This window comes from Epinephelus fuscoguttatus, linkage group LG15, assembly GCF_011397635.1.
Source record: "Epinephelus fuscoguttatus linkage group LG15, E.fuscoguttatus.final_Chr_v1".
In the NCBI taxonomy this organism is placed as follows: Eukaryota; Metazoa; Chordata; class Actinopteri; order Perciformes; family Serranidae; genus Epinephelus; species Epinephelus fuscoguttatus.
In genome coordinates this window covers 2,200,397-2,212,692 of record NC_064766.1, presented here as the reverse complement: position 1 = coordinate 2,212,692, position 12,296 = coordinate 2,200,397, and the positions used below count along the sequence as shown (strand labels likewise).

At 40.3% G+C, this 12,296-nt stretch overlaps 1 protein-coding gene across 3 annotated transcripts in view; it reads right to left on the bottom strand.

The window, feature by feature from the left end:
• LOC125902793 (cadherin-6-like) overlaps positions 1-12,296 on the bottom strand; it is a 335,431-nt gene that overhangs the window by 86,469 nt on the left and 236,666 nt on the right. For all 3 annotated transcript variants that reach the window (XM_049599398.1, XM_049599397.1, XM_049599399.1), the window contains one exon: positions 3,805-3,992. In XM_049599398.1, the coding sequence (XP_049455355.1) occupies positions 3,805-3,992 (188 nt within the window). The remainder of the gene's footprint in view (positions 1-3,804; positions 3,993-12,296) is intronic.

Genomic DNA, 12,296 nt, shown 5'->3' with positions numbered 1-12,296 from the left:
CACAGTGTATAGAGGGCATTAGGCATGGATTGGGGGGGGTTAGGGTTGGGGCAGGTATTGTTGCCATTGTAATTTGTACTGGGTCATGCTGGACACAGAATAACTGCCTCTGTAACTTGAAAAAGAACAATAAATAATTGATCTAAAAAAAAAAAAGGGAAATGCATCGTGCTACGTAATTGGCACAAGTGCTTTCAGTTTTTATTATTATATAGTTTAACATTGTATATGTAACTCCTAGTACCCGGAAAAGGGGAAATCTCTGAATTGGGAATCAATTTTAACAATCTAGATCTAAGACTGTATCTAGGGTTCTCTACACAAAATAATAAACTCAATCTGGGCACAGGGTTGTTAAGGAGATTGGCAGTAGCAGACTCTTAAAGGAGTAGTAAGACCTCCAGCCCACACACAAACACACATGCAACCAATGTTTATGAAAGGTAGAACATTATTTCAAAAGCTTCATATCAGTTTTATCCACAGTGCACATTTCCCTTAATGAATGTATGCTTAAAATTAAAATATCTCCTTCAACCAAAAAATGAGACCCAAATAAACAAATAAAAAAAGTAAACATCCAACAAAAGACTGTAAGGGTCCATTAAATGTTCAGAAATGTCCATACAAAGAAAATAACGTTATATCCTCTGAAATGTCTGTATTAGAAGTCTTTGTCCCTTTAAAGGTTGCTTTTTCCAGTTGTATTCCTTTAAATTGAAAAGTTCCCTTAACCCTTACCCCTTTAAGTTGCTTCACATTGGTTTGTGTTCCTTTGAAAAGGGTATGAGTTCTTGTGTTGACTTTGGCAAAAAAACAAACACTGAGATTTCAGAATTTAAAAAATGCAAATAAAATAAATTTCCTCAGTTTAATTCCATGTGACGTGCTTCCTACTGCCCCTCAAAATGGCATAGTCCACGAAGCAGTATTCAGATGACACAGCATCCATGTCACAAAAGGAGATCAGAGCAGTTCATAAACAGTCCTAAAGTCTCTTTATATAATATACTAGAGCTCAATTAACAAAGTATGTATTAACATAATAAACATTTATAACTAACCTGTCTCCAAAGTTCTTTGAACAGTTTTTCAAGGTATTTAAAAAATAACACAATTACACAGTAACCTCCACATTTCACACACTTCACTTTTTACAGTGTACACATATTGACTTTAAGCAACTCTTACCTTTCTTGCATTTCACACAGCACTGAGAAAAAATCTGAACATCCACAACTCCAAAGTCCCATCCCCCTCCTCCTGCAACTCCACCTCCCTCCAAAAGCCTACTCCCCCCTCCTCCATTATACGTCCTCATTACGTCTATGATAGACGTAGGTGTTGGCAAGGTAACGTTACACGGAAGAGGAGAGCGAGTGTAACACGCCAAGAGAAGAGTAGAAGAGAACGCAACACCGGAGTTTTAAAACTCAAGCGGAGTTAGTGGTGACTGATGAGTTTTAGAATAAGGTTACAGTGCTAACGTTAGATAGCAGCATTAACGTTACTAGTAAGTGGAATCGCACAAGGAAGATAACGTTAATGTTTCAGAGGCTACACTACAGTAGGCTAATGTTAGCCATTAGCATGGATGCTGTGTTGTCATATAACGTGGGAACTGCCCATTGGTTCAACAGCCCATTGGTTTGACATCCCATTGTTCTGACCATATTAAACTCATTGTTCCAAAGTCCGTTCCGAAATCATCATGATGCCCTGTGGTTAAGGTCTGGTTAGGTTTAGGCACAAAAACCACTTGGTTAGGGTCAGGAAAAGATCATGGTGTGGGTTAGAATGAAAAAGAAAGTGACAAACACATAAGCCGTGAGCCTGCTCCGCCTCAAGCCAGTCGCGGCGCACCATATGCCCGCTGCGAGCCATTTAGCACTGCGGACAGTCGGACTTATGGAATATCGAACCAATGGGCTGTCGAACCAATGACATGGACCCATATAACGTTATATGTTATATTAGAAGCAAACTAAACATAACGTTACTTGTCCTTCACAGTCAAACGCAAACCCGGGGGGATTTTACGTGAGCGGTTACATCAAGCGGCTTCCATGTGGGGAAGACAGACGGGACGTTCGGCCAGTGATTGGTCAAAATTTTCTTAGAACCATATGAGAATGGTATAATTATGAGTTTGTATCTCTGGTGGAATTCACTTACATTTTAGTATACCATAAGCCTATTAATAGCATTTTAACCTAAACAAAGACAAGAGTAAAATTTTCAGAAAGGTAAGTCGCTTTAACACATTACAACTACACACAATTACCTTATGAGCTCAACCGAAGCTACAGCAGCGGCTATGGATGTAGCATTTAGCTTGGCCTTTAGCATCTATGCCGCAATTAAGCTAACAATGTAGTCGGCTAAACTGCTCATTAATATCGGTCACAGTATACACAGAACTTCATTTCACATGTAATATCCTGACTGGTTTTTGCTCCATACATCATGAAATAAAATGGCATATTACCGAAACGTTAAACAAAGGGATTTTTCCCTAAGTAATCAGGGTATCCATAGGAGACAACTCCCAATGCAGCTTTTCACCATGAAATCCTCTCCCACACAGTAACTCAACACTCAGTAGCTCTGCCGACTTTCACTTCAATATTCGTGAAGTTATCTTGTCTCTCCGGGTCTAATTACATGTTTCTTACACTAAGTAGCTATTGGCTGTCCTAAAAGTCGCTTAAAGTCACTAAATGACGTCATCGCCTAATTTGCATAATTGTCCATATGCATGTAATTGTAATGAAAGCTGTAGGTGAGAGGAATAACGTCGTGGGAGAGACAAAAACTGAGTAAAAAACACCCTGAATATGTTTAGAACTACAAATGAACCTTCTTTCAGTGATTTACATTAGACAAAGAAAATTTTACATTTACATCCCGCCCTGACTGCAAGCCAGGTCGGGATCAGCCAGCGGTGGCTCTGCGCATGCACGATTCACTTGGGGTCTAGACACGGAGGGGTTAACATCTCCTGCTCTGACTGCTGCTGGGAGGGAGGATTGGTCCGCCTGTAAGTGCTTTAGGGCGGGGGAGGAGCCCACGGCAGCATCTGCTGTTCGTTGAGAAGAATAAGAACGATACATGCTTTCACGTCAAAGTCTCCAATAACATCAGAAAAAGTCGCTAGATTTGTCGCTAGTCGCTTTTTGAAAAAGAGTCACTAAAGGGGTCTGAAAGGTTGCTAAATATCACAGTCACTAAGTTGGCAACACTGGTTTGTTAGACACCTGCCCTTGCTTCATGCTCTGCCGTCAACATGGGGGAGTTACAGTTGGGAGGAGTTTCTTTGCGCAGCCAGTAAGTCTGTCTACCTTGCTCACGATGCCTTCAAGGAAGAATTGAAAGTATGTAAACTCCATAACTACTGAAAATAACCTGGGTTACATAAAGTTTTCCCAAATTATATATTGGGGTGGGGGGTGGGGGTGGGGCCGTCCCCCCGTGATTTCCGCCTATGGTCTCAATTAAAGGTAAGCATCAGAAAAGCAAGAGATTTCATGATATTTACAAAAGATGCAGTTTGAACTCTGCATTTTATTCTGTGCTATTCTGTACACTGCTGCTAGAATTTAATCTGTTGCTATTCAATTCACTATCTTACATTTCATATTAAGGTGTATTTAATGCATCATTTAATTTATTCAGACTGTTATTGTGTTTACTTCTAATTGTTCCTGTTTGTAAATCTGGCTTTCACATTAATGCAACACAAACTGTTTATAAATGTGATTAGTACTCTGACACTGTCCACAGTTTAGATATCTTCCCTCTCACCTTGCTGACGCTGATGACTCCCTCCTGGGTGTCTTTGTCAGTGGAGATGTCAAACATGTCCATGCCATCTCCACTGACGATGGTGAAATACATCTCAGCGTTCTTGCCGATGTCTCTGTCTGTGGCTACAATTCTTCCAACTGAAGTCCCAGACTTGGAGGACTCTGGAACTCTGAATTGGTAAATACCTGAAAACACAGAAAATAAGACCATTAGTTGCTTGATATATAACTGATGCAAGGTAATGCTGGGAGCTGAGTTGTTTGTTTGTTGTCTTTTTTTCACACTTTGTTGCTGCTAGTATCCTCCATGTGTAAAATAACTTATATATTTAAGATATTTTTTGGGGCTTTTTAGCCATTAATGTACAGGACAGACAAGCGTGAAAGGGGGGGGAGTGACATGCAGCAAAGGGCCACAGGCTAGAGACGAACCTGGGCCGCTGCGGCAACAGCCTTGTACATGGGGTGCCTGCTCTACCACTAAGCCACCGACGCCCTGTCCTGGTGTTCTTGAGATATCACATTCACAAGAATGAGATAGATGCAAAGTCATAGTGACCTTGACTTTTGACCTTTTGCCACTAAAATCTAATCATTTCATCTTTGAGTTCAAGTGGACATTTGGGCCAAAATTTAAAAAATTTCCTCACAGGCACGCGGATGCAGAGGCTTATAAAACCAACAATGTGCCAGGTATCAGCTAATCCTCCAATTTGGTTGGGAAAGCATCTGGACTGGGCCACTTCCCACACTGCATTACTTTTAGGGCCATGCCAAATTTTCAAAGGTAAGTCCACAGATAGAATGACTTGTGAACTTTGTGAAAATGTGTAGCCCTCTCATTTATGTAAACTGAAGCAGCCTCAATGCAGTGCGTAAGCCAGTGCAAATGACTCAAAAACAAAAAGTTGAACTTGATTCAAGTTTTGCTGTAAAGAAACATCATATCATCCAGCAAGGTGCTGTGCTGGCCAGTCGAATACATGCAAGCATATATTCCCAGTAAATTACATTGTAACATGAATGCACAAAAGGTCATTTTTAGCTACAAAAAATGCTTCATCAAAATGTTATAAATTCATTTATTCATTATCTATAACCACTTATCCTCTTCAGGGTCACGGGGTATTAGAGCCTAACCAAGCTGACATTGGGTGAGAGGCAGGGTACACTTTGGACAGATTGGCAGACTATCACAGGGCTGACACACAGAGACAGACAAACAATCTCTCTCATATTCAAACTTAGGGGCAATTAAAAGTCACAAATTGACCTAACCTGCATGTCTTTGGACTGTGGGAGGACCACAAGGGAGAGAAGGATGGAGAGCCCAGAGAAAAGTCACGCTAACATGGGAAGAACATGCAAATTCCACATAGAAGGGCTGGCTGGTTTGAACCTGGAGACCTTCTTGCTGTGAGGCAACAGTGCTTACCACTACACCGCCATGCTGCCCCCAGGTTGTAATAATTCTCAATAATTTATCACTTATAAGTCTGGGTCTGGAAGGATGGTATATAGGTTTGGACCCCCGGGGAGGGACACGGATGGCAAGTTAACATGGGGGACACATTATGGTCATTTTGCTAACAAGAGGGATGGTGCCACTCAAATTGCCTAGTGTGAATGCCATATAGCTGGGTCATGTCCAGTGATTCCATGATGGTGAAAAGCTGAGGTTTGCTTCTCAATGGATTCTTTAATCTATTAAAGTAAGAAAATTTCTCTAAATTTGTGAGATCTCAAAATCCAAAATAGCTACCATCACTACCATATTATAATTATGATTCTGGCTATTGTGGTACAATATGTTGAAAGTAAATATTAACATCTGATTTAGTTTATGGATGTGACAATAATCATATGTGTATAGTAACAGTGGAAGTATGACTAATGATAACAGCAGCAGCAGGAGGCATCAGGCAGGACCACGGCAGCAGCACAACCACACATGTCACAATATCCAGGCACCGCTGTGATGAAAGTTAACCTGCGAGACAGTGGAGCACAAAGGCTCCAGAGAAGAAGCTGAGTTAGTGACATGCAGTATGGCCGAGTTAGCAAGATGCAGTAACAGGACATGAGAGAGAGAGAGAGAAGGAGAGAAGGAGAGAAGGTGCCCGGTGTATTATAGGAGGTTCCCTGGCAGACTAGGCCTAAGTCAGCCTAACTAGGGGCTGGTACAATGCAAGGAAAAAGGAGGAAAGTCTTAAGTCTAGTCTTAAATGTGGAGACGGTGTCTGCCTCCCGGACGGTAACAGGAAGATGATTCCACAGGAGAGGAGCCTGATAGCTGAAGGCTCTGACTCCTGATCTACTTTTGGAAGACTTTAGGGACCATGATTAACCCTGCATTCTCAGAGCGCAGTGTTCTGGTGGGATAATATGGCACTATGAGCTCTCTAAGATATGATGGAGCCTGACCATTTAGAGCTTTATAAGTTAACAGTAGGATTTTAAATTCAATTCTGGATTTTACAGGGAGCCAGTGCAGAGAAGCTAAAACAGGAGAAATATGATCTCGTTTCTTAGTTCCTGTTAGTACACGTGCCGCTGCATTCTGAATTAGCTGGAGAGTTTTTAAAGACTTATTAGAGCTACCTGATAATAGGGAGTTACAGTAATCCAGTCTAGAGGTAACAAAAGTGTGGACCAATTTTTCTGCATCTTTTTGGGGCAGGGTAGGCCTAATTTTCGCAATATTATGCAGATGAAAAAATGCAGTCCGTGAGGTTTGTTGTTAAATGAGAATTAAAAGACAAATCTTGATCAAATATCACTCCGAGGTTTCTTACGGTAGTGCTAGAGGCCAGAGCAATGCCATCTAGAGAAACTATGTCATCAGATAAAGAGTCTCTGAGTTGTTTGGGGCCAAGAACAATAACTTCAGTTTTGTCTGAATTTAACATCAGGAAATTGGTGGTCATCCAAGTTTTTATGTCTTTAAGGCAGTTATGGAGTTTAGTTAATTGATTAGTTTCTTCTGGCTTCATCGATAAATACAACTGAGTATCATCCGCATAACAATGGAAATTTATAGAGTGATTTCTAATGATGTTACCTGAAGGAAGCATATATAGAGTAAATAGGATTTGTCAAAGCACAGAACCTTGCGGAACTCCAAAACAAACTTACAAGTATGTAAGGATGATTCATTATGAACATGAACAAACTGAAAATGATCAGATAAATAAGATTTAAACCAGCTTAGTGCAGAACCTTTTAGGCCAATTAAATGTTCCAGTCCCTGTAGCTGAATTTGATGGTCAATTGTGTCGAATGCCGCACTAAGATCTAATAAAACAAGTACAGAGACGAGTCCTTTGTCTGAAGCAATCAGAAGGTCATTTGTAATTTTAACTAGTGCTGTCTCAGTGCTATGATGCACTCTAAATCCTGAGTGAAATTCCTCAAATAAATTATTATCATGGAGAAAATCACACAGCTGATCTGTGACTACTTTCTCATCTTCTTTGGATCTTTGAAAGAAAGGGAAGATTAGATATTGGTCTACAGTTGACTAACACCTCTTGGGTCTAGGGTGGGCTTTTTTAGGAGAAGTTTAATTACAGCTACCTTAAAAGACTGTGGTACATAGCCTGTTAATAAGGATATATTGATCATATCTAATATATGAGTGTTAACTAAAGGTAAGACTTCCTTAAGTAGCCTAGTTGGGATGGGGTCTAAGAGACACGTTGATGATTTAGATGAAGAAATCACTGCAGTCAATTCTTGAAGAGAAATCGGGGAGAAGCAATCTAAATATGGTCTTACAGCTGTGTTTGAGGGCAGATAGGTACTATCTGAGGACAGGAGGTCATGAATTCTGCCTCTAATAGTTAGAATTTTGTCATTAAAAAAGCTCATAAAATCATTACTGCTAAGGGCTAAAGGAATACAAGGCTCAATAGAGCTTTGACTCTCAGTCAGCCTGGCTACAGTGCTGAAAAGAAACCTGGGGTTGTTCTTATTTTCTTCTATCAAAGCTGAGTAATAGTTTGCTCTGGCATTGCGGAGGCCCCTCTTATACGTTTTGAGTTTGTCTGCCCAGATTAAACAAGATTCTTCCAGTTTGGTTAATCGCCAATTCCTTTCAAATTTTCATGATATTTGTTTTAACTCACGGGTTTGCAAGTTATACCAAGGAGCGAACTTTCTTTGCTTTGTTAACTCCTTTTTAAGAGGTGCTACGGAGTCGAGTGTTGTTCGCAGCGAGCCTACGCCGCTATAGACAAGATGATCAATTCGGGAAAGGTTAAAGTCGGTATGGGAAACCTCTGTTACTGAAGGACATGGTCAAGTCAAGTCAAGTCAAGTTTATTTCTATAGCACATTAAAAACAACCTCAGTTGACCAAAGTGCTGTACAGGCAAGGAAGTTAAATACACAAATATAAATTAAATAAATATAAACATCCCTCTCTAAAAACACATGATAAAATAAAACAATAAAACGACATGGTATTAAATTTAACAACGGAGGAATCATTTCCTTAAATTTTGCGACAGCAGTAGAGTAACTGTTGCTGAGTGGCGTGTAATCAAGTAAAAAGAAATCAAAAGTAATCAAATAATGATCCGATAGGGAGGGATTCTGTGGAAAGTTAGGTTATCAATTTCAATTCCATACGTCAGAACTAGATCGAGGGTATGGTTAAAACAGTGAGTGTGTTCATGTACACCCGGACTAAAGCCAATGGAGTCTAACAATGAGATAAACACGGTAGCCAGGGAGTTATTATCAACATCAACATGGATGTCAAAATCACCTACAATAATAACTTTATCTGATTTAAGAACTAAACTGGATAAAAACTCTGAGAATTCAGATACAAATTCAGAATACGGGCCAGGAGCACGGTACACTATAACAAATAAAAGTGGCTGCAAGGTTTTCCAGGTCAGATGTAAAAGACTAAGAACAAGGCTTTCAAATGAATTATAATCTAGTTTAGGTTTAGGGCTGATTAACAGACTAGAGCTAAAAATGTCTGCAACTCACCCTCCTTGGCCGCTGCCTCGAGGAATGTGGGTATTATTATGACTGGGAGGAGTGGATTCATTTAGACTAACATATTCGTCTTGACACAGCCAGGTTTCAGTGAGACTGAGTAAATCAATATGATTATCTGATATTAATTCGTTTACTAACACTGCTTTAGACGATAGAGACCTGATATTTAACAGTCCGCATTTAATTCTCCTGTTTTGTCTTTCTGTCACAGAAGAGGTTTTAATTTTTATGAGGTTGTTATGCACAACTCCTCTTTGTTTAATTTTAGATTTAGATAATTTAGGTGGTCGAGGGACAGACACCGTTTGTATAGAACTATGGGTGGATAACTGCACTAGAAGCTCAGAGAAGCGTATAGGACTGCGACTCTAAGTCCTAATCTCAACTCTGGGTTTTCAGGGTTTTGGATTACTAATAAACTTTGCCAGATTTCTCGATATGAGTGCAGCTCCATCCAAAGTAGGATGAATGCCGTCTCTCCTAATAAGACCAGGTTTTCCCCAGAAAGTTTGCCAATGGTTAATGAAACCCACATTGTTTGCTGGACACCACCTGGACAGCCAGCGATTAAATGATGACATGCAGCTAAACATGTCATCAGTGGTCAGATTTGGGAGGGGTCCAGAGAAAACTACGGAGTCCGGCATAGTTTTTGCGTATTCACACACCAAGGCAATATTAATTTTAGTGACCTCCGATTGGCGTAACTGGGTGTCGTTGCCGCCGATGTGAATAACGATCTTACTAAATCTACGTTTAGCTTTAGCCAGCAGTTTTAAATTTGATTTGCTCTGGCCCCAGGGATACATTTGACTATGGCCACTGGTGTTGCTAACTTCATGTTCCTCAGAATAGAGCTGCCAATAACTAGAGTTTTCTCCTCAGCGGGTGTGTCGCTGAGTGGGGAAAAAAGGTTAGAAACGTGAACAGGCTGGTGGTGAACTGTGGACTTCGGCTTGGAGCTATGCTTCTCCTGGACAGTTACCCAGCCTCCCAGCTGCACGGGGGCTACAGGGGACTGGCTAACTACCACAGCTACCGAGTGATTTTCCATGGTGCAGAGCCGTGCTTCTAATTCACTGAGCCTCACCTCCAATGCAGCAAATAAACTACACTTATTACAATTACCACTGTCACTAAAGGAGGCAGAGGCATAATTGAACATTTGGCACACTGAGCAAGAAAGAGCAGGAGAAGGAGAAGCCATCGCTAACTATTAAGCTAATGTAGCTAACAAGGCTAGTAACGTGCAAACAACAGCTAAGAGATTAGCAAGAAAGTCGTAAAAAAGAGGAGAGCTATGAGTACTTAAACAGAACTAGTGTGGGTTAAGACTTGAATTAGACGTTAAGCAACCGAAGTGAGGAAAAGCAGAAAGAAAGCTGGTAGAGTTCACTAGAGCAGCACAGAGACGCTATCACAGAAACACCGGAAATGACACAACACGCTTACCGCAATACGTCAGCATGTCAGCAACTCTTGTTGCAACTCCCCCCCGTTAAAGGTTTTTTTGGGGGAGTTTTTCCTCATCTGCTGCGAGGGTCCAGAAGACAGAGAAATGTTGTATGCTGTAAAGCCCTGTGAGCCAAACTGTGATTTGTGATATTTGGGCTTTATGAACAAAATTGATTGATTGATTGATTGATTGATTGATTGATTGATTGTAATGCAAACTAGAATTACTGCCTCCTGGTTGTATGCCTCAATGAACCTGTCAAGTTACAAAAACATGGATGCTTCACACACATCTATCCGACGTCACTGAAGATCTATACAATCAACACAGTTCCAAGGTGGGCACCCAAGATTAGTCTCATCAATTCAGTATTTGACCAAATGTCTCCCCTTCTGTTCCTGAGATACGAAGTTGCGTAATGGCCAGTAAAGTGTCTTATGCAGAACATTATGATGTCAAAGTGAAATTGACCTTTGACCTTTTGGATATAAAATGTCAACACTTCATCATTATATGCTAATAGACATTTGTGTGAAGTTTTGTTAATTAATGTAATTAGTGTAAGAATTCTTGAGTTATAGCCAGAAAATGTTTTGTGAGGTCACAGTGGCCTTGACCTTTGACCCCAGGCCACCAAATTCTATTCACTTCATTTTTAAATCCAAGTGGATGTTTGTGCCAAATTTAAAGAAATTCCCTTGAGGTATTCTCAATACACCGTTTTCACAAGAATATGACAGATGAGGTCACAGTGACCTTGACCTTAGACCACCAAAAACTAATGAGTTTATTGTTAAGTATAATTGGACATTTAAGCCAAATTTGAGGAAATTTTTTTGGGATACCTGTTTGGAGAAGTAAAAAAGATCAGGTTGCAGTGACCTTGACCGCTGACTATCAAATTCTTTATCTTTGATTCAAAGTGGATGTTTGCACCAAATTTGATGAAATTGGCGTTCTTGAGATATTGGGTTCATGAGAATGGGATGGACATATGGACAGACAGATGAACAGACTTACATACGTACAGACAGCCTGAAAGCTTCAGCTCCAGATGATGTTGGTAAAAGCAAGTCTGATAGTCCCTCACTCATGCCTCCAAACTATACTCCTATGCACTAGAATAGTCTCCCGTCTCACATTAAGTCCTGTTAAAAATTTTAAATCACAATTAAGACACATCTTTTTTCACTTGCCTTGAGCTTAGCCTGAGGCTAACTTTTTTTTTAACAACCTTTTAGTATTGTTTAATTTTAACCTTTCCTGACATTGCTCTTGGTTTTGTTATGTGAGTTGTTCAAAGCATTTTTCATTTTACTCCTGCCTTAGCTATACAGTTATTTTACTGCATTGCATTATGTATTGCTGCATTTTAAGCACCTTTTACTTCTTTTATCATGTTAACCTGTGTTGGAGCAGATCCTAATCCATCTGCCTTGACTGGAAAGCACTTTGGTTAAAAAAAAACTTTGTTTTTAAATGTGCTAAACAAATGAAAGTGACTTGATCTGACAAATAATAAAATTTTGAACATGTGCATCTAGGACTATACTGGCCTTAAAATGCAGGCACACATAAACGCACCTCAAGGACACTTAAATGCCCCCCTATCAAAAACATTGCTGGTGCCCTGGCACATTCTCTGATTGCCCCCTGGGGTGTAGTACTGTCTCTACTGAGAAACCCTACTCTAATTACAGCTCTGCTCATGCTGACAGACAGTATTATGGACAGTAAAACTACAAGTTAGTTCACAGATGCCATCTCAGAGGTACAAGAAAAAAAAAAACCTTTACTCTCCACGGTCATGGAAGAACTGCACATGACCTGCAGGTGGGCCAGTGCTTCCAAGTAGCACAAACTGAGAAAAAGTGTAAAATCTGTCTCACACCTGACAATGACTCACTGGATCAAACTATGCATTGCCAGCGACATCAGGCCTACAACCTGCAAAAGCGTCCTTCTCCTATGCAGTGGCGCCATATAGGGGAGAAAAGTTAGGACGATTCCAAGGGCCC